A 24,146-nucleotide genomic window follows, 5' to 3' on the forward strand; every position below is an offset into this window, starting at 1 on the left:
AAGCCGTTCTGCCTGTGCACATATTCAAGAGCACTGGTTGGTTAATTTTTTTTTTTCCCAATAAGGGTATCAATCTGGAAGGCTGGTGACTATTATGTGGAAAGGAAATGTATTGCTCTTCAATTAACACAATCATTTTTGTATCATGTTCTCCATTCCTTAGAGGGACTCTGAGCTTCCAGTAGCCATTATCCTCCACCATATTTGTATCTCTAACTCTGGCTGACTTCTTTAACCTGAAGTCAGTTTATTATAGTCAGTAATAAACAATTCAAAACGTTTCAGCCATTTCTCTATACTACCATGACCCCCACCATAAATATTCTATTTATCTTGGAAATTGTCAGGTATCAGAACGAAATTAGGCAGCATATGCATTATTTCACATAGCATTTAAAAGGACATGATTTGCATGTGTGTGTTCTAGGTTATCTGACTTTTCAGATAAGTTACTTCTAGCAGGAACTTTTCAAGGTATAAATACAGCCAGAATCTCTGCATATAAACTCTGAGTGCATATTCACTTTGGAAATCGTGGAAAACTTGCACCTGACATGTATTATGTTTGCTCAGCTGCTTCTATAGCAAAGTAAACTATGTTAATTATTTTTGAAGATTAATGAAAATCAAAGAAATTATTTAGTATATGAAAAATAGAGATCTTTTCTACCTTGGAAATACGAACACTTTTCCTTATTTTAAAAAATATACATTCCACTATTGGAGTTATTTTCACTATGCATTTACTTTTTAAAGGAAATTGCTTTTAAAGAGGAAAATGGTATTACAAAGAAACAGAACAGTGGTGTTGAGCATGCAGACAGATCACTTCTGAAGAGCTTGAATGGAAAACTTAATTATGGTCTGAGTTAGGAGATGCTCCATGAATTAATTTTTACTCTGTTCCTGTAGAACCCAGGAAAACATTCAGCCTGAGGGAGAAATCATCTTACTCTCTACCTCCACTGGGTCTAGAATAAATGGTTTGATTTTTTCCTTAATGCACCTAACCCCAGAGGAAGGGGAAAGACATTACTGATTACAGACAGTCAGGTATGACTCGAAGCTGTCCAAATCCTCACACAGCTTTAACAGCCCTCTGTGCCTTAGCTTGCCTTTCTTATTTACCAGAGCTCAGTGATGCTGCAACAATGAAGCATTAATGTAAAATTCAGTATTTTGAAATGTAGACAAAGGGCAGAGAGATACAAACAAGTGGCATGAAGCACAGTCAATAAAAGCTGTAATTTTCACTCAGCTTTATAAAGCACGGGGTCATTACAGAAAGATCTAGAATTACCCAGCTCTCCCCAGATGCCTTTGTTTTTTCTTTCCACAATAATAATGTTTGTCTTCCAGTAGCATTTCTTCCACCTTTATCTATGAAGGCTTCTACGAGACTTGGATGTGCCCTTGTTCTTTGGGAATAAACCAGTTAATGATCAGTTTCTACAGCACAATTCCCTTATTTCTTCCAGTACCCCATGAGATGAATACTGGAATATTCACATTCTCAGAGCACTGAACTCAGTTCAGTGAAACAGCTCTGATCACCAATATGTTCCAAAAAAATGCTTTCCTCAATACCCTTCTTTTTTTGCTAATTTTGACAGCAACAGCACTTCTCAGGCAGAGTGAGCCCTATAACTACATTACATTAACCAGTATGTTTGTGTGCAGAGATTTTTCCTGATTAAAGTTTTTTAAAAATATACATTTCACCCTGCCTATAGAGCTCCTGTGTCACTCTTTGTTTTGTTTAAAACAAAACCAAATAATTTTATAGCATCAGCTCCCACAGCATGTACAAGTAACAGACAGGCACCCTGAATAAATATACAGTGATACTGGCTTCCCCAAAAGATCCAATGAGCAACAACTGTAATTCAAATAAGAAAACAAAAAAAATTAGAAAAAATTAGAAAAAAAATACATTCTTCCTATAAATACTATTTATATTCTTCCTATAAATACTATTTTCTTCTATTGACAGTTTGCAATTAATTTTAAAGAAAAACACTGATGCTGCTGCCAAATATAGCCAAATATTTCCCTTTCAAGATCAATAGCATTTCTCCTGTTGGCTTTTTGGAAGAGATTTTGAAAGCAAAATACTAAAATATTGTTGTCTGGTCTTTTACTATTAGATGACTTGATAACAATTATGAACAAAAATATAATTTTTGCCTATGTATCATCACAACTTTCTATGAAGAATGCTACTATTTGAAATCCAGCAAAAAATGTCCTGAGTTAATTTCAGCTGCAAATTTAGCCAGTTATTCAAGCACGAGGACTAATGACTCAGCTGCAAGAACAAGTATAGGATAAACCATAGGCTTAAACATTGGATGATGTGGGTGTTTCATATGCAAAATCTGCATTTAAGTCAAGAAATAATGTGACATTTTTAGTAATCTAGGACCTTAGCAACACAAATAATTTCATCTGCAATAGTTGTAGCTTTTTAAAATGGAATTTCACACTGTAAAATCTGGAATGTTTGAAATTTTTTGGCTTTTCTGTTTTCCTTGGAAGAGAAAAATAAATTTGAATTCTCAGTTACACAGTTCCTGTGTATTTAACTAAATTCTGACCCAGGATAAGCAGCATTTTCACTGGTGGTCTCTATATTAATAAACTTCATAAATGGTATTGGAATCCTTGACAATAAACCCTCCTTTGGTCATCTTGAGCTAAAAAGTACTAAATTTTCATGGAATAAATTATTTTTCTCTAGAAGTAGGAGTCCTATCAAAGAGGATAATATGCAGCAGATGTCAGTCTGAGTTCAGGACGGCTCATAAAGCCAACTTCCAATTGTGCTGCTGCAGGAAGGATGAGTTTGTTTCCTGCAGCAAGAAGTGAGCCACTGCTATTTTAATTTCTGTACCAGAAAGTTCTGTTTTGACATCTAAATTATTGGAGCATGTTGTTTCAGAGCAAAAAGGAGACTACTTGATTTATAAATGAAAGCTGGCAAGCTAAGGAGACACTGACAGAAACGATTGCTTTAGTCATCACGGAATATGACATTCTTGCATCTAGCATGTATTTTTTGGAAACAAATGTAGGACAAAGTCCCACATGATTATGTAGGCTGAAAGCATTTTTAAAATATCATAGAACACGTGGATGAAGTGGAATTGATTGACATAATTTGTTTAACTTTTTTAAAGCTTTTGACAATATTTCTTCCCAGAGGCTATTAAATGAAATATAATCATAGGGAATCCCTAACTAATAAAATTAATTTCTTTAAAAAACACGATAAATGTCCAAGAAACATTTTGGCACAGAAAATGGCCAACGTATTGGTCAGAAAACTGGAAAGCACAAATTAAATTAAATCTAAGGAACAGGGATGTTGAAAAGAAATGCATGTAATGTGATGTTAATGTGTGTTGCAGGTGAAAGATAAAAACAAAGACCTGAGAAAGATCAAAATGAAGCCTCTGTAAGCTTTCTTTTATTAGAATTTCACAACTTTCCTTCTGGCTGTTTGTTTGAGCTAAGTGCTTTACAGAATGCCTGAAACTCCAACACTTGGGGTCTAATACCATAGTTAGTATTAACATATTGTTAAAGTAGAAATAATTTATTGCAAAAGCAAGCTGAACAACATATATTGAGTATTCATATAAAAACTGCTATAACTGACTTTTCCTTCAATGTATGAGGAAAATTAGAGCTTTTGATATTCTAACTGAGAATCCATCAATTCAGTAAATTTAGATTTACTGAACAGTAATTATTTTATAATTGGGGGTTTTCTCTGTATTAATATAGTTTTGGCTACTGCTCTCCATCACAGCAGCTCCTTCACCACTGCTCTGGTTTTCTGCTAGGTGGGACAATGGTGCTGTTCCTCACACTGAGGCTGTTTGGCTGATTTCAATGTGACCTGGTAAAAGAAATATCTGTGAAGCTTCCACCTTTCCATTTGCTGCCTTGTGCTAGTATGGGTGGTTCTGGCTGTTTCAACCCTTGTTTGCTTTGGCAGAACAAGCTCGATCTTGCAGCTGCATAGTGATATTAATTTCTACTGGGACCCCAGCAAAATGTGGGCAACGAATTACAAAATTAAGTGCATTCAAAGTGTTTATCTTTGTAATATAAAGCAGTTAAAAGTACACAGAAGGTCTGTCTCTGTCAACCTTCCCCAGTGTTGTAGTAATGACTGGAACTCAAATAGTGCCTAGAAATAGTAGCTATTTTGAAAATTTAGCAACCATATGTTGTTTTTAATTTACCTTAAGATAACAAATGCGTGATTTATGTTTGCCTTTATTATTAACATTTTACTACTGATAAAGCTATTACTAAAACCATTATTGTGATCCAGAGTGAATGGCATAGGCTCTGGATCCTGGCACTTACAGACCTTGGAAAACAGGAACTGAGCCTTTTGTGTTAATATGTTCAGCAAATGGAAGAAGTTCTAAAAGCAAGTTGTATGGATAGAACAAGTTTAGTATTAAGATTTTTGATGTTTAGTTTTGATTACTTGGATATCTTTAAGCCTGCATTTATGAAGGCTCAAAGATATCTTCCACTGCACTTTTTTTCTGTTTAGAATTCTAATTAAAAAGAACACAGTAAAGAAATTGAAGGTTTGTTTACTTTTGCAATGAAACTACTTAAAGTGGAAAAAAAGACAGTATGAATACATCCTATGTTTTTGCATATGAAAGGGATTGGGGGGATTTTATGTACCTATTCTCCCACATGTTTAAGCTGTAGTGAGATAGAAAACTAAATATTTTGAATGTTCCTTTCTTTTTCTATAACTTTTTTTGCTTTAATTTTGAATAAAATTACTTGGATAATCTGACAGTAAAAATATGTTTTAACAAAAAAAACATTTAAATGTGTTCCCACCAAAAATCTCCTTATTAGTAATCATTAATACAATTCCAATTCTCTCCTTTTGCATATCCTAAATCTTATTAGCTCTTGTAACTCTTAGAGAGTATTATATCAAAGGTAAATAATTTTTTCACTCTAAGGGTCACCATCCTCTCCAATAGGCATGATAAATGTTAAGCAGGAAGTATCAATACTCATTCCATCTAAAAGTGGACTTGTGATAATTTACAGAACCAACAAGAATTACAGCGTTTCCAAGACAGTTCTTGGAATTAGTTTTCTAAAATTAGTTTTCTAAAACTGTAATTCAAACAATGACTATGTTTTCTACAGCCATTATTGCTACAAAGGAAAGAAAATTTCCTATAGTTTATACTATAGTGTTCTAGTTCCCAGAAGCTTTTGGAAGTCAGTGTCCAAACTTCCAGAGAACTGTCATCTCTTATTTATTCTATTACTTTTGAGAGTAGTCTCTACTAAAAAAGAAGAAAAATAATTTGGAGGCATATCCTAATTATCTGTAAAGCTTACTCTCTATTAATATTATGCCAAGGGAAATGGGGAACTGACTAAATACAAGCATTTAATAAAACAAAAGATCTTGCAGACCCTTCTCCGCTGAACAGAATCACCCCCATTTCTTTAAAAGCCAGTGGATCTGAGGAGGTTGCTGGCCTCCTCCTCCCTGCAGTGTGGGAATCAGGAGTCTGCAGAGAGCCCATTAGCTGCTGGCTCTGCAAGCTCTTGCTGTTGCATACCAGCTAATTTAGCTCAACACTCTTCTGCCTCGTGTAATGAGACCCTTGGTACTTCCCTGTACTTCATTTCCAGTAGGTTCCCTGCACACCCTCCTCTCGGAGCAGCACAACTCCTGTACACACAGAAATAGTCACTGGAGAAGGGTGAGATGCTTTCTGTGTGCTTGTTCTCATCCATACTCCAGTAGAGAAGTTCTCACAAGCTTCTATTCCTGCTTAAGACTTTTTTATTTGTCCTTTTTCATCCTCAAGCCAAATCATGTACTGAAAAAAGGTTAGATTTAGGCCTTGTTTCATATGGCAAATACCAGTTATCTTCTAGTAAATCTTTTTCCAAGGCACTTTTTAAAAACCAGTTGGCAAAGGTCCCCAAGCTTGTGTAATTCATGGGGGAAAAGGGAATCTTTCAGTTTTGTCTGAAATTTTCTTGATGTAAAAAGATCAACTGTAACCTTTAGCCCTAAGGAATAATTAATATTTACAAGGTATGTTATCAGATTGGGGTTATAACAAACTGTTGTGCAGCCTTAACAAGAAGCTATGAAATAAATTCTTTCAAAAGTTCCCACTAACATGAGTGGTTGTTAAGCTCAGGGTTTCAGCAGAGGCGTCTTTCCAAGAAACACTGACATGGTTTCTGTTGCCAAGTGCTGACCTAACCTATGAGAGAATACCCAAATTTGTTTAACTTATTCTCTATTACACTCACCCTACTAAATGTACTGATTTTTCTGAGGAGTGGTCTCCTGGCTGTAGTTCAAGGATATAATGAATAGTCCTTAAAACCAAGCTCATTTCAGAATTCACATGGCTCCTGACCCTCTTTCTAAAGATCAAGAAATATGAGGGAACATGAAATGCATAATGAAGAAAACCCTCTGTTCACAGTACTGGAACTGAGCTCATTTGTGTCTTGCACCCCATGAACAGGGTCAGAGATGAAAGCTGAAGTACCCACAAAACCTGTAATGGCCATTACAGCAGACTGAAACAACACAGAGCCTGACAGAGAGCAGAGAGAATGTTCTCGCAAAAGAAACAGGAATTACGTACCTTGGGGTTATGTGAATCTGTATTATGTAGAACCTATATGGTGAAATTCTTGCAGTAAGGTGCACACACAAAGAGGATTGCTGGATATCTTTTTCCGATGTCTTAGGGACCAATAAATTTAATAAGCAACCTGACTAAGAGCTGTATTGCCCACATTCTAGGTTCCCTTTTAGTAAGGACCATGCATTTACAGAGAAGTCTGTTCTTTTCAGTAAAGCAGACCAAAAAAAGCCCAGAAGGCAGGACATGGCAGGAAACTAGGAAAGTATATTTTCAAATTGCCTAATTGGCAACTTGCAGTGGTAAGAGAGGGAGATGACCTTAGCATTAGAAAAACTATAGTGTTACCAAAATAGAATGGATGGTATAATACAAGAAAAGACAAGACCTGGCATGCTATACAGAGCAGAGAATTTTGAAGTACTGGTATTGAAAGCATGAATGTGGAGCTTCAATTTGACATTCTGATTAAAGACAGGAGGAAAAATTCAGTGGAGAACACAATGAAAAAATGTTAAGATTTGCCAAAAAACAATGTAGTTTTAGCAATTTTATTTTTAACAAAACTGATCAAGGGGTAGCATATTTATGAACAATCCTAGATATAAATAACTGATCGTAGCAAGTTACAGTAAAAAGATGCTACATTTTCTGCATTAATTCTTCATTTCTTTTACCGTGACTGGTTTGACTGACTGTTGGCACAAAAAGAGATGAGCAGTTGAGAATGGGGACAACAGTTCTTCCCTCACAGAAAATGACAATAATTTTGACTTCAGTGTTATGTCTTGTGAGGCTTCTTTTCCTGTTGTATTATTTAAGTAGATTACTGAATTGCAGAATGTGGTATGGTGACAACAAAGTAAACAGATGTGTTCACTGGCCCTTAATGAAACTAACTGCAGTACTATGTTAGATGGAAAGATACCAACATTAACCTAGAAGTAGGAAAGATGATAACTGAGCTGGAGGATACAGAAGCATATATAGTTATAGCAAAGACAAACCACGAGATTCACAAGAGTCCCCGCCAAGGATTTTAGATAATGTCTACATGGTAAAAAGTGGTGCTGTGCAAAGATGCTCATGCTAACACAAAATGATGTACCACAGTTATAAGAAACACAAAATATCCATATTAGTGGTTTTCTGATGTGTAAGTATCAGTAAAGTAAGGAACAAGGATATATTACTTCAGTGAAATGCTGAGTTGACACAACTACTGGTGTTTTACTAATTAGGAAGCATTTCATACAGTTCTTCAAAGCACTGCTTGGTAATATTCTTTACCTGCATTAGAAAAAAAAAAGTCTCCAAACAGCTATCAGAAATGCTCCAAAGGATACTCTGCAATGGGGAACATGCCCTAGGGGAAGGCTGTAGTTCTCACTTCAGTGCTGCCTAGTGCAGTGTGTACCCTGAGTCACACAATGGATGAGTAACCTTTCAGTTTTCTCAGTTCTCCACTAACACTGCACCTGCATCTAACCCTGTTAAGCCTAAATAAAAGTCCAGAATGCTGGAGTAAGCCCATAATGTTAAGAGTGTCAGACTTTCTGCTGACCGTTTTGACACTTTCAAGGCTTCCATCATTACAATACCTGAGCATTCACAAATCTGAATACATGTATCTTTATGACGCATTAAAAAATAAGAATATTTTAGGTTTCCCTTCTCTTTCAGGGCACATCTACAGGAAAGAAGGAACGGGAGGAAATGCTCAAATAATCCCAGAATGGCACTAGATTGGATTACTAGAGGCCAGTTCACTCAGTCTCATTTTGCCCTTCGAATCAAAGCTGAGAATAGTATAGCAGGAAAAACATTCAGTTGCCACTTGCATAAGGAAATAGAAATAGCTAATGATAGCAACTTAGATGCTATATGCAATGATAGATTCAGAAAATAAGGGTAATAAACACTAGGATTGTAAAGTACAAGCTATCAGATGTAGTAACATTTTTATGGGACTGTGAGTGTGAGAGCTGAAAGACTGTCTTGATTCTACTGAAGTAGCAACTTTCATGAGCTAATATGCTAATTTTCTCCAGCAAATGACAACAAAGTGGTTTTGCCATAAAATCATGAAGTCACCAACTATGAACTTTTCACCAGTGGGAAGATCCACTGCTGGTAATTAGAGCTGGAAATCACTAATGGTACTTTGGGTAAGAAATTGGGTTTTTATTGTTTTACAGCAATGCAGGGCTGAAATGCAGCTTTGGTTTTTCAGTTGGATGTTCACCAAATCAGCTGTGGTTCAGGATAGGAAAATTTGCTTATGCACGATAAATATTCCTGATTCAATACAAAAGGTCTTCTCAGAGAAGATATTTTTTCCAATCTAGTTTCTTAATATATCTCATCTAAATAAGAAAAAATTAATCTTCTTTAAGCATCACTTTAACTACAAGAACGAAATTAGAAGCTGCTATTCACCCAAAGGACACAGCTTAATTACCTTAAGATGAACTGTTTAAAATAACTTGAAGAATATTTAGGGCATGTTATTTTAAACATCTCCTACAGTTCATTCCTCTGCATGATAACTTGGCTTAATTACTTATCTCAGTTTTAGTTTCAGATCTGTAAAAAAACGGTCTGTTAATTTTAAACATGTATCAGCTTTCACAGTGCCAGAAATGGATAAAATCTGGGATAGTATGGCTGTCAAAACCAACATTCCCTCTCTCTTTCTGGAGTTCCTAAATCAGCTTGGCCCATGCACTCATCACTGCCTAATTCTACAGCCAGGCTGGCCAGTTTGTTTCCTTTTTTTTTTCAAAGTCATCTTTTCATTCAAGTCACGGGGTGTACATAAGGCAGGGCAGGTTTCAAAGAGCTTGTTGCTGTTTAAATTATCATACTTCCAAAGTCAGAAGAGAACATAGTGTTGCACTGATACTATTCACCTCAGCAAAGGATTTCTACCCTCAAGGTTTCTCTTCATGCTTCTATGTACACAGATGGCAAGTTTCCATCCTTGGTCATTCTCTGGCAGACATTGGTATGTCTGATATACTTGTTGACATAAAGCATAAAATGGGAGACTGAAAATATTTTGAAACTTGAAAGTGTTTATGGTGCACATGCTTCTATATATGCACAAATTACTCATCTATCATTCCCATATAAAATGTGCATATATTTACAAACAGTTTGTTTAGACTCATTTCTAGATAAAATTCATTTATGGACCTTCTTTGTATGTTCTTCAAAATCTGACAAAACAGTACCACATAAATAGTGTTGAGACGCAGTGTAAAACCTAGCAGTGATTAGAACACGTGTAAGCTTTCTCTAGTTCAGCAGTTTTACAGAAAACAGCTCCAGGTTCTTGCTCTTAGCCCAGTTTTTCTGCAGAAGGGCTATCAAATGTAGGAGAGACACAGCAAACCTTAATTTTCAGTGACTTTCTGTGACTGCAAAGCTCTGGTTACTTGTTTTAAGCTTCAACTTAACTTTCACTGCTTTGAATCACCAAAAAATGAATATGATAGTCATTATTTCCCATCCCACCTCTACTTTTCTCTCTACAGAAATTTTAAAATTATTATGTAACCATATACATTCATGGAGCTAGATAAAGATTTACCATACAGTAAAACAGAGGGAGACCCCTGAATCTCAAACAAAACCTCTGGTTTCAAGATTCCCACAAATAGCTGCCTACAATCCTTGTTTGATTTGAAAAAGTCCTAAAACATTGAAGGTTTGCTCCAGATGTCTGGGTTCCTCTTTGCATGTCCACTAGGTCATGCCCAAGAAGCCAGAAGTACTCTGAAGATCCTACGTAGTAGTCAGGTTAAAAACACATCTCACATGCTCCTTAAAGACTGTGCTTATGGCTGTTGTATTTTTAAAACTACTGAGAGGCTTCTGGAAATATTTTATTGGCATTGGGCCAATTAATAGGGCTTATGGCTGTTGTATTTTTAAAACTACTGAGAGGCTTCTGGAAATATTATTGGCATTGGACCAATTAATAGAAAATCTCAGCTCAGTATCCTCTAGAAAACAAAGCAGGTTCAAATCCCCATCTCTGACCTGTGGGGAGGAAGGCCATACTCAGACACCAATGAGGCTACATTTGAGGGAAACCATTCCTGCCAAGTCTGTATCATTTTGCAGCCGAGGACGCAAGATCCAGGCATCAGATGGCACGTAAATGAGATTCTGAGCCTGCAGCAGGGAGGTGAGAGCACGCGGGGGAGGTGGTGGCTAACAGTCCCTATTCCTAGCATCACTTCAGGGAAGGAGGAGTGGGATTTTTAAAATTTTCTTTTTAACGATTGTTTAGTGCAAAAGCTGAACGGATGCGTGCAAATATCGCCACCGAGAAAACAAAGGCATCTACTCGTCTGGTGCTCTGCCAAACCAGGTGCATGTTCCTCCACTGAGGAGAAGATTCTCTGGGCTGGATTCTGGTTTGGGAGACACCCCTGGCAGAGGCTGCCATTAGGACGTGGAAAGCGGGTGAGAGTTCCTGTGAAGCCTTTCATAAGAGTTTGCTATCAGTGAAATTTGAATGGGCCTTGGGATCTGCTTAAAGGATTGCAGGACCCATATTTCTCTAGGGACGAGCTTGAAATTAAATGAAGAATGAGTAAGTGCAAGTCTTTTGGAATCACCATTCTGAAGCAAACAAATAACAAGCCCAAACCAACATCTCAAGTTGGGCAGCTGTACGATAACAGAGAAACTTTAGAAATAAACTATAACTTCAGCAGCATTTTGATAAGTCACAGCCTTTAGATAAAGTTCATGTCAATGTGCAAGTTCTATAGCAAAACTCCTTTTTTAACCAAAACAAGAGAAAAAATTTATATAACACAGTTCCATGGGGAATTTTTTTGTGACAGTTGACAGCCATTAGGCTTGTTTGATGCTTATGAGGGCAGACAGCTATTTCCCTCACCCGCAACTGTTTAACTTCTAAATTTGTGCTCAAAATCCATTTCCAGCTTCAGCTACTTTTTCTGGGTTCTCTTTACTTCTCTGACTAATCTGAATGTCATTCTGAATGTTTTCATAAGTATGGTAAATTCCCTAAAAGGAAAAGTGGAACAATGAAGATATCAGAGAAATCCACATTTCATGGATGCCACGGGATGCTGTCATGTTCTGGCTGTTTAAATAAGGACCAGAGTCTTCTTTTAATGTTTAGTATTTTTGTCTCACTACAGCCAATCTTTTCTTTTTTCCCTTAAGTGCACACAGATTTATTAATGTATCAAGGTTGACACTGAAGCTCTAAGATTATGTAGATTCATTGTCAATAAGGCACACTGGTCCAAATCCTGCCTCCAGTAAGAGAAACTTCTACTTACTACAACAATAAGCTCTGTAAACTTTTTTTCTGTCTAGACCAAGGGATATGTTCTACTAAGAACAGCTAAGCTCTCTGAGAGAGATCTGAAAGATTTTTGTAACAAAGTGATCTCCTCTCCAGGAACTACACCATTAACTATGGTGGATTACAGTCCACATAAACTGGAGATTTGGAAATCTGTGTCCAGAACTGAAGTTCTCTGCTAAACACTAGAGTACTTGAGGTCACCTATGTACCTGCATGTTCTCCCTCTTAAAACTTAATCAAACTAATGTCTCCCCACCACCACCAGGTAATTTGTATGCAGTTATTGTCTAGGTAAACAATACATAAGGTTTTAACATTTGTTAAAAATTTCTGAAACAGTAAATGGCAGCATATGCATCTATTTACATACTCCCTGTCCAATATTGTGTTGTTATAGTCTTGGTAACTTCTGAATTTAAATTTGAGTGAAGTCAGGCTCTGATTTGTTAGATTACTGACAGATTGTTAAAATGAATTTTAAACACAGGCTGTGTGTTCATGAAAATATCACATATTTACTTCTGTTAATTATAATGAACTTTACATATAATTATTCCAAAGAGGGAGTTTTTCAGAAAGGACAGAGTTGTATTTCCCTATTTCTTAGAAGTACCGTAGGTGGAGGCCTCACTTCTTTCTTTAAAAACAGAAACCAGGATCAGACTGTGAGAGCAGGTACACCAGGCTGAGACTGAGAACATAAGGCATACAGAGCACCAAACAAGTACAACCTGGGTACTGTAGCAATTTATCACAGATCATGTGAAAAAAAAAAAAGATGAAGGGCAAGACTTACACCTAAGGAAGCTAACCAGTAAGAGAGCTGAAATGAAGAATGTGGCTCTTAATTCTATTAACCAAAGTATGTTAAAAGCAGTATGAAATAACTGCTTTTAACATTTATTTTCATTGAGTGTGAAAATGAATCTTCTTTGGGAATTTAGATTTTTTATTTCTTGCTCATAAAGTGTTCAACAGTAGATTACAGTTTTATATATATATATATATATATATATGATGCCTGCTTATTAATAATAATTAGTTATATTTCAGTGAATTTTTCTTTTTTCCCCATCTGATATTGATGAAGACCAACATTTATTAAGTACATGTATAAAATATGAGTTGTGATTCTAAAATTATAACACTCCATAAGACAAATGGTCCTGCTTCTCTCCCCTGAGTAGAATCATGATGCTGGCTAGAAGTGTCTGAGATTTACAGCTTTAAATAGCAGGGACAAGGAGCAGGTAGGGATTTAAGAAAAATGTAAATATTTTTATTTCCTTCTAGTCAATGTTGACCTTGTCTGACCTTGCCTCAAGCATTCACTCCTCTGGGAATTAGGCTACTGTAATTCTATTTTATGCTGTTCTAGTTCTTACACTGCTCTTATCTGCATAGTATTTCAGTGTCTTCCAGGTTCAGCATTATTAGCAGCAGGATGAATGCTATTTTCTTCCTTTCTGCCTCCTTTGCTAGGGAAATAGCATGAATGAGTGCAATATTTTCTGTATATGCTGTTTCCTTTGTGCTGTAGTAATTTAATCTTCATATGCCATATTGTCACTTCCATACCCATCATAAACATCTGCTTTCTTCAAAAAGAAAAGAGGATATCTAAGGTGAACATTGCAATTTAAATTATCTTCAGGACTCTCAAAAAACAGAGTTAAAAAGTAGATGAAACCTCCATAAGAACAAAATCTGTTTTACAGGTTGCATCACACAAATGCAATTCTATCCCGATGCCCCACATTCTTTATGCACAAAGGCATATATTTCCTGAAGAGCTAGAAACACATTCCATAGGAGCACTTGTAAAGGCTATAGGAGCATTTCAAAATACACACTTCCTCAACAATAAAGAAAAACTTGTAAGAATCTTAGAACTCTCATCCTTGAAAACAGAGCTAATCAAAATCCTTAACCCAGAACATATACTCTCTGGAGAAGCTAATGCAATAATTTCCTGGGATTTTCTTCTTGAAATTCAGAAAGATGCTGAATTACATAATTAAGGCTATTAACATTAATTGATGACTTTGCAATTAAGGATGCTTTTACCTGTCATGAGTCTGACCAGCACAAAGAATTAGTCACACTTGCTGTGAGGAGCACATACCAATGTGAAATACTTCGGGTATCAAAGGCAAAGAAACAGGCCATCTGTGCTCTCATACCACATGTGGTACCAAGGTCTGTGTGTTATTACAACCAGACACAGTCTGTAACTTAGAACATGCCAATAATTCAACTGTTGTCAACTGCTCAATGAATAAGTTTTCTTCATTAATTACTTACATAGGCATGCTATTAATTTAAAACTGAATTAGACTCGTCTAACCTGTCTTAAAGTAAAAGGTACAAGAAGCCAAGTACAGCCACAACAATGAAGGTTTCAGAGATATACACTAAAGAACTTACCGTGATAATCAGCCCTTTTTCCTGGAAATATTTAACCAGTGGAATTGCATTTTGCTTGAAATTCATTAGTCTTCTTTGAGTGGCTTTCAGGTTATCGTCAGGTCTCCCTTGCTGTTCCGCACGCTTCAGTAACCTTTCTTTCAGCCTTTGACTGGAACATGCCAGAAACACCACCAAATCAGGGGTACAGATCTGTAAAGAGTAATTCAAGAAGTCTGATTAATTTGGTTATTCAACACTACAGGACTCAGCAATTCTATTATTATGTGAGGCTCAGATATGTTACATTTGCATAAGTTGGAACTTGATGTACTCATTAATTTTCTGGGATTTTTGAAGGTTTAAGGAGGGGCTTGTTGATCTTATGTTCAAGTTAGTCAACTTGTTTCACCTGATATGTAAGGAAGAATTTAATGAAAAAATTTTACTTCACAGCAAAAACCTTCTTTAGGCTATGTTCATCATTTGCATTAGCAGAAAGCTCCCCTACCTAATTTTTTTTTTGAAAGAGCAAAATATAGATGTCTCATATTCTGCAGGAAAAGAGATGCATGGTTTCTATCTGGAAACTCTTTAAGTAAGGCAGTATTTAAAATCCAGCAGTCACTATGAAGGTAACTGATGGTTAGAACCAGGTGAAAACAGACTTGTTCCAAGGGCCACAGTTTCTTATAACAGCTTCTCTATTTCTCTAAATCTCTCTAAAGCTTCAGTGCCCTTTGCAAGAGGTTGGGTGGGACAGCCAGAAGGGTTTTAATTTCCCCTATCCTTTTCAGTCTGCGTGGTGAGCACTGGTATGTGTCACACCCATCCCTGCACTGTGGTTCATGAAGTAAAGCCTTGTAGCAACGAGCTAAAGAAAAAATTTTGAACTCTAGCTCTTTCCCAGTTAAATCTTCTTTATAAGATGCTATCAAACATTTAAAGAAGAAATATCTCTGGTACTTGAAGTTGGGAAAGCAGTGATAGATCCACTTTCTTAGGAATAAGGCTAAATGTTCACAGGCAATCTTAGGAGGTCACTGCTACTTAGTACCTATGGTGAAAAAAACCAGAAACCTCCACTGATCCACAGAATCTCCATACATCTGTTAAATACTTCCAAGGATGGTGACTCAATAATTTCCCTGTTCCAGTGCTTGACAATCTTTTCCATAAAGCAATTTTTCCTAATATTCAATCTAAGCCTCCCCTGGTACAGCCTGAGACTGTTTCCTCTCACCTGAAAGTCACTCAGACACCTGAACTTGCAGGATTTTTACAATGTGGCTATAAATGTAATAAACTTTATTCATAACATCTGATGTTGTTCTTTCCTCCATCTGGTTGTTGCAAAGAAATCTACCTCTCCATAAAGTTTTCACTACCATTGTGCTGTCTTTTAAAACATATTAGAATTCTCTGTAAGAAGCATTTAAGAAGAAAACAAAAGGTTCAAGTTTTTATCTGATTACAGATTAGAAAGGATTTATTTTTTCACACATACAAGCACAAAGTAATTTCTGCTGTTTTTACTTACTCGATCAAAAAAAAATCATACTTTAATTTTAACTAAAAAACAGTGCCTTCCTATTCTAGAAATTACATAATCTAGTTACAATGTAAACAATGGTGGGTGCTCAAGACTGTTAAACAGACATTTTTCTCATTATGTTTTCTATCTACAGAATAATTTTGTCTTTTTCAGCTTCATGCAATATAAATTTGAAAGTCAAATTTGAGCAATACACCAGCATCACTAAAACATCTGCATGTATTCTAACTAGTATGGTGTAAATAATAACTGATTTATATATTTGTTAATTATATAGTTGTCATAATATATTGTTATTAAGGTCCAGAGCAAACCAATTAATATTCTGAATGCTCTCTCTGGTGAGATGTCTCTACCCAAAGATACTCAATTGCATCAAGACAACCATATTTCTAGCCTGAATAGTCCAAACTTCCTATGTGGACAATCTGGAAAATTAGTAACTAAATAAAAAAAAAAAAATCCCATTTAAGCTGGGTTTCTGTCATTTGAGAGAATACAACATGAAGTGTGGTCCGGCCTTTTTTACTGTCAGGCTGAGTACAAAAAGGTTCTTAGGAAGTCAAAAGAAGCCAAGACAACTTCTCCAGCCTGGCGTGGTCATTAGCCTTTACAAACAAGGCCACTGACAGAGCAGCACGTGGATGTGAGGAAGCAGAAAGTGGTGAAAAAGCAGAGCCATATTCAAACAGTAAAGGACACTCTGAAAAGCAGCACTAGCAAGAAAGATGGTGGCCTCTTTATCATTACAGAAAATTAAATAGGATTTAAAAGAAAATTGAATTATTTTTTACACACATTGTAGATGATTGGAGACATGAGCACACAAACTACAAAGATAATAGTTCTGGTAATTATTTATGAGTATCTATTAGATTTTGAAACAATTAACCTTATTACCTGTTTTTTTTTAAAATAACTTCCAGTGGGAAAGAAGCTCTCTCCTACTTCTATCACATGTACCTTAATGTCAACAAAACCAGAGTAACTTTCCCTTCTCTTTTCAGGCTATCGTAAATAGAGTTATTCTGTCTGTTCATGGAATTAATTCATTATGAAAGTTAACTTTACTACCACATAATAGCTTTAAGGCACATAATTATTCACATGAAACACTATGAAAGTAAGTTTCTGTGTTAGACTTTCATGCAATATGGACATTATTAAAAGTAGCTTGGTTAAATTAAGGTTGCTTCACTAGTAATAGAAAAATAATGAGGAATTTAGGAATTCAAAAAGCATACAGTACTAAAAAACCCCAAATTATGACACAGATAGGTTCTGAAAGAAAACGCTACTACAGATTTCAAAGCCTGTTAGTCATGGAACACTGTCTGATGAAAGGGAATGGCTGATGTACCTTGCAGCAGGCTGAGCACAGAGACATCTCATGTCCCTGTGTGGATATCCAGCTGATTGAAGCTTCCTAACATACATTACACAGAGATTCAGAAATTACAACTGGCAATCAGGGATCTAGTACAGTGGAGGACAAAAGGAGTTTATACAAGTGAGTAGTTTTATTTAGTATTTCCATTTCCATGTATCCTAATAATAGTGGCAGGAAGATGGTAAGAAATCTTCCGGTGTTCCAAGCCATAGCTGGCCTCACTTTCAATGCTCACTTCAGGACAGCCCCTACTCAGGCTGTGAAGTCATACCAGACCTCCTCAAGTGCAGGGCTGGAACTTTTGTGCACCACAAGACTTCACAGACAACATCATATCTTAGAACCTAAGATAAAGAGACCACTCATGAAATTATCAGCCCTGAAGGATGAGGGTCTCCTGCCTCACACAAACATGAGTGCAGCTTGCCACAATCAAATTCTGAGTTCTCTAAAGGAACTTCCCACAGGAAGGGAAGGATCCGAGTGCCACCGTGGTTCCATCAGGTGTGCAAGTTCTCATCTGCTTTTACTTCCCACAAACTGCACTGGCTGCAGAAGTCACTTACTGTTTAAGAAAATGGGAAAACACACCCTGGGCACCCTAGGCTTATTCCTTCTTCTTTTTTTTTTTTTCTTATAATTGTAAAATGAGGATGATAACAAGGTATGACTTGGACAATTCATTAATTAGGTTTAGTTTTCTCCTTTTGCTTTTGAAAACTGAAAGTTCTCTACAGAATTTGAGTACTGTTGTTGTTCTCGATTTTTTTGCAACAGCAATAATACAAAAGACACTATCACAGGCACTAAGATTACCTTTCTTCTGACACTGTGGGTTTTTTAATCTGAAATACACTTCACTCACAGAAATAAAATGTCAATGAAAACAATGCTTTAAAATTCTCAGTTCAAGAAACCTAGTTTCACATGAAGTATTGTCAGAAAGGTTTTCTGAAGTGTAAAAAAAAAAGTAATTCAAGCATATTCAAGGGAGGAAGTCAGAATCTGATTACAAGATGTCTCTATGAATTCAACTTTTGCCTGCAGAATACACAACTTTATCATCAGGCAGTAGTTGAAAACCATGTAAGAAACAGAAGGTGCACAAAAGGGTAACATCTGTCCTGTATGCATAGGCATACAGACCTAATAGCACTTAATATTATTATTTCTCCTACACGCATTTACCACCTTTAGGATACACCCTTGAAATGCTATTGATATTTCACTCCTGCTTTCATGAACCACTTTGCTTCCACTTGCCTCAACTGTATCTGCCTGAAGACATGCTTATAAATATTTCTACCTGCAATGTAACAGAGTAGAGTGAATATATGGAGATCTGGGATTACTTCTCTAGAAACATATCTACTCTCCTACATAAATATGAGTATAAATTGCATTTTTTCTAACAAAAGAGAAGGGGTTTTATGACTCACTTGAAAATAAACCCATTTTTCACACTCACAACTGGTTTTGAGTGTTATGGCTAGGGAATAAGTTTTGTTCTGAGACTTAGCCTGTAGAAAAGTTGTACAGAACCAGCACAGACAGCTGGATTACTTGATGCTGATTTCCCCCAGTACACACATCCTGTGCTCAAGGCAGAGGGTTTTATTCATGTCCAGCAATGCATGTGAGGTAGGACTGTGGGGCTCAGGGAAGGGAATTTCACTACTTACTAACTGGAACTCAGCTGAAGGGAGAATCTTTGCCTATGGGAACAGACAGGCTTCTGGTTATTCATTTTAAATGAGATGAAGAGCATATGGCATCAACTCAGAATAAAACTGGTGGGTACATCCTCTCATTTTCTAGATTCATATTTACTAGTAAGTAAATCCTACTCTCTTTGGGTCTGAATCTCCTTCCTAAACTGGAACCAGGAGTAAATTGAGAGTAATTCTATGCAAGTTGATGGTGTTATTGACATTAAGCAGTATAAGTGGAAAGATGCTCTCTTTTCTCTGGGGATATTTTCTACATCTCCTCTTGTTAGTGAGAATAGTGTGGTTGTTTGCTAGAAATTAGATGATTACACTCTCTCTCATTATTCCTCGTTAGGCAAAAGATGAAAATGCTCTGTTTCTTAATTCCTGGTATGTTCTACTAGATACTCCTGAGAAAACTGACAGCTCATGAACAATTGCCATTAATTTAACAGTGCATTTTATTCTTGTTGGTAAAGGTTACTAGCAAGCTGGTTTATGTCCTTTGTATGTGTGCTCTCCCTTGTAATTACTTATTTTCTTTTTATAGTTCCATCTTTGCTGGGTTATTAGACGGTTTGCATAGATTTTCTTGGTTTAGAAATGCAAAATCATGAATCATGTTGTCAAATAATGAATCCCGCTCATAGAATCTGCTTCTGGTATCTTCTTTTGAACCATATTCATACTGCCCAGAAAATAAATTTCCAGCAAATTGCCTAGAGTATGTAATTAGGCAGACTGGAATCTTTGGGAACAAGTGATTCAGCTTTTCACCTGTGTCGGGCAGCTAACTAATAAAAACCCCTATGTGTTAACACAAAAGCTACCGATATGAAGAAATTACCCTGAAGCAGACCTCTGCTTCAGAACTGCTCAGCAGGCACCTCCATCCACTCTGAATTCAGAGCGTCAGGTCCTGTCCTGAGGACCAGCAATGGATGAGCTCTCCTTTGTCTCCTCTGACTAGCAGAGAAGAGCTCTTGCCCAGAAAATCTGGAAACCTGAGGCCTAGGGTTGCTTACCAAGCAGAAAATTGAACCACTGCTTATCTTTCTCTGGAGAGTGCTCCAGCTTCCAGGGGAGAAGAGGAGAATGATAAGACCATTCCACAGGCCAGGCTCAGCTTAAAGAGAGCAATGTAAAATTCACAGGGAAAAGACAGTGAACAAAGGAACCACAGCAAAGCAGTCTGCTCATGTGATAATCCTCCCACTCCTCACACAGATCTCTGGGAACATATTCAGCAGGGATGTGAACCTGGATCAGTGAAGTAGAGATCAGGGAGAAGGGAGAGAGATGTTTAGGGGAATAGAAATAAAGAAGACACATTTGCCATGATACAGAAAAATATCTTTACCAGTGCAATAACCTATTGCAAAAAACAGGTACCTTCCCCTTAAGAAGGTCAGATCAGGGAGAAGGGAGAGAGATGTTTAGGGGAATAGAAATAAAGAAGACATATTTGCCATTATACAGAAAAAAATATCTTTACCAGAGCAATAACCTATTGCAAAAAACAGGTACTTTTCCCTTAAGAAGGTTCACAACAAGGTTGCATCCACCTCCCTGGCTGCTCTGGAGGCCACACTCTTGGCCAGGACAGCAGCTTTTCTGTGAGAAGCTCTTTGCAGAGCTGGAGCTTGGCAGTCAGACCCTCAGGCAGCTGCCACAAACACCTGTGTCAAACCCGGAGGGCACTGCAGGCATCGCTTCTGCCTGGAGGTCTAAGGATCAGCCTTGGAGGAACAGGACTGCTCTCCTCAGCCTCTGAAAGCACCCAGGCATTTCTCACCATCCTATATACTGTGCTACCTACACAGTTAGTTCTACTTTATCACAATTATTCTCTTAATAATTTTCCTAAGGAATATACCTGAGAGTTAAAATTTAACTCAAATTACAGCCAAGATGAGTAGTTATTTACTGGAGGGATATGCATTTATGAATATTCCTAAGAGCTTTTTAAACAAAGAATCAGATAAAATTGATTGCCTCTGTTTATTATTTAAATTAAGATTTTACTCAAACATAGTCTTGTCACCCAGGCCATATAAGACATATAAAACATTTTTTAAATAATCTCTACAAAAATAAATGTCCTCTTTTATCACCAATTAAATTACATTCATTAATGAACATCCATTGATTCTAATACCTATTCTACATTTATTTTACTATTAAAAAAATTACAGTGAGTATATTTTAAGCAAACTACATCTATACTTACTCTATTGATACTAACAAAGAAGTATTTCTTCTTTCATTTCCATCACATGAATGAGTGGAAGTGATGGAAAAAAATAAACCAAAGCAGTAATTGAAATTAACTGAAAAATACAGTTAATTGTTTCTCTCGGGAAGGATAAAAACCATATGAGAGATTACACAGAAAGACAAACTGCAATTTTTTCACAAGGCATTGGAGTTCAATACACCAGTCAGAAGCATTTTATTGCAGCATTGCAGGACAGGAAGATATTTAACATGCTTCAGCATGCTGGGACTGCAGGTGACTTGCTGAATTTCAAGATGACAGGTTAATGGTAAATAAACCATTTTCTCCTTGGCATTTTCAAATGTGTCCTTGAAACCTAAACACCTTTCTGCTATTTGCACTCAGCAGAGATCATGGATACCCATGAAATTTGTGGTTTAGGACAGCTTTATGCTTAGGCTCAAACTGAAAGTCTAAATACATCAGTATTAAATCTGCACTGCTATGCAGAAAAAGTTCAAACTGAGAAAAATATAGAAATTATCACATATTTAAAAGGAATATATAAAATGGAAGTCCTGCTTGATTTTAAGACATTAAAATTCATGTTTTCATTTTCTCCCTACAACTGTGACTGCTTGGAACTTCATAGCTTTGTTAAAAGTACTGCCATCAAAAGTATTGGCAGTATTGACTCTGCTCTCTGGAAATAAGAAATGAGAGGGTCAGGACTTGGCAACAATCCCAGACTTCCAATAAGAGGAATTTACTTATTAAACTCAGTTTTCAAAGAGAAAAATACAGGACTTACTTCAACTTGGTTAAAAAGTTCAAAGAAAACTGAGATAAACTCAAAGAATACTGCAGTGCTCATGGCTGAGTTCTTCCAGGCTGCAGGAAGGCTGCAATGAGTAGCTGAGCATTAAGAGATGCAGCTGGTGTGAGTGACCAGAATGGCCAATGTCCTGCTGGCTGGTGAGCACTGCTGAAACTCTGAAAACATCACTGATGCTATCTTAAAAACTTCTTTGCTGCTCAAAAAACATGGATGACAGGAACAGTGTTATTATGAAAACTCAACAGAAGAGAAGGGGAGAAAAGCTTAAATTGAAATATAAAATTCCTGTGATGTGTAAAGTGCTTTGTAATGCACTTATTCCAGACTGACATTACTGCATGGCAGCAGTGTTTGTTACTTCTGGTTTCTAGATCTGAGCAGGAAGAGAAATACTGTGTGTGCTGCAAATGATACATTGCTTTATTTTAGGCACTTTAGTCACTGAGATGCAACGTGTTTTAATACAATTCTGCCTAGCAACATGTTGAGAACTTACTGTCCACATGAGAGTCTGGCAACATAATAAGGAAGAAATCATCATCTTTTAGCCATACCTATGTATGGGAATGTTAGCATAAGTTGGTTTGCTTTGACTAGTTTACTAAAAATAACTTTTTCTTCCCAGAGAAAAGTTCAGCTACTGGATTAGTCAAAGGGATAAAAATGTGCTGGTAGTACCAAGAGCAATTGCAAGCAAAGTTTAACAAGCAGTTGTTGTCATGATATATTTCTATAACAGAATGTTATGCAGGACAGGTCCTGTACAGCTCAGACATACATGTATCCATTTGATTTTTCCACAAGATGAAGAGATTATGAAAATCCAATATCAAGTTTTAGTAACAGCTCTGTGATCAATAAGACTGAAGGAAATAATTTAGCATACACTATTTGTTACATTAACTGCAAACACAGCACAGTTAGATTTTACATGTGCTTTCAAGAGAAACCAGGCATCTCAGTTGTCCTTTTCATTTTGTGCTACTCCCTATAATTAATTTTTGGTATTACTACCTATATTCTTGGAGATTGTGTTTGTGTAAACAATGGTAAAGAATTCATGTGTGTCAGATACATTTTTCTGCTGTTTTCAGACACATAAGCATGCAATGGTCTCAAAGGCACCATCTGTAGGAATAAGTATTTGCTCATGACAAAGCCAGCGATAACAGTAGGAATTAATTATTTTTCAAAACTTCTTATCAACAGATCTCAGTGTTCTACAGGGAATGTCTTTGTAAGAATATGGCACGTGAACAATTTGTATTTTGTGGGACTTCACCATTTTCTTCAAAGGATGTTCCATTGCTTAGTAGATCTAATTAAAATTGTCTTACTAGTTAATCAAAACTTTCTATGCTGAAATTTCAACTAATTATTTCTCACTTTGTCACTTTTGGCTAATGAGAACCAGTCTCTTCTTCACAGTGCTAGAAAGAAAGCTGTAACATTTCTCAGCTGTGGAAAACCCCTTACTATCTCTAATTGCAGACCTAGACAAATAATCACAACAGCTATTACTGAATTCTCCACAACTCAATTGCACTTCCTATTGAGGAATCTCTGAGTGCCTGGAAAATTTTTGCATGCTTTATGTAAATTACCTGACATGCCATGGGTGACTGTGAGCCTGTGAATGATGACCATGACTGCTGATAGTCCCTTTTCCTTAACACAAAACCTTCCTACCAAGGTGAGTAGCATCAGGGCTTACTAAACAGAGAATTTTAAAGAAACAACAAGTATATTTTATTTATTTAAAATATAAATCCAAAATAAAGCACTGAATATATCTCACTGGAGATGTTGATATGAGATTGAATGTTGAAATATGTATAGCTTTTGTACATTTACTTCCATGGCCTCAGATATGTTCATATTACAGGTCAGCTGCAAAGAAATATGGAAATGGAGGAGTCTGAACAGACAGCCTATGCTCCTATGAAAGGCCTGGAAATCCTTCTTTTCTGTATTTTTTAGAACAGGTAAGA

The 24,146-nt window shown here is 36.5% G+C and overlaps 1 protein-coding gene across 1 annotated transcript in view; it reads right to left on the reverse strand.

The window, feature by feature from the left end:
• The window catches only part of AK5 (adenylate kinase 5), an 83,499-nt gene that overhangs the window by 48,583 nt on the left and 10,770 nt on the right, over positions 1 to 24,146 (reverse strand). Inside the window, exon 6 of the mRNA XM_039711348.1 lies at positions 14,467 to 14,658. Within this exon, the coding sequence (XP_039567282.1) occupies positions 14,467 to 14,658 (192 nt within the window). The remainder of the gene's footprint in view (positions 1 to 14,466; positions 14,659 to 24,146) is intronic.

This window comes from Passer montanus, unplaced genomic scaffold, assembly GCF_014805655.1.
Source record: "Passer montanus isolate IOZ18808 unplaced genomic scaffold, ASM1480565v1 scaffold25, whole genome shotgun sequence".
Lineage (NCBI taxonomy): Eukaryota > Metazoa > Chordata > Aves > Passeriformes > Passeridae > Passer > Passer montanus.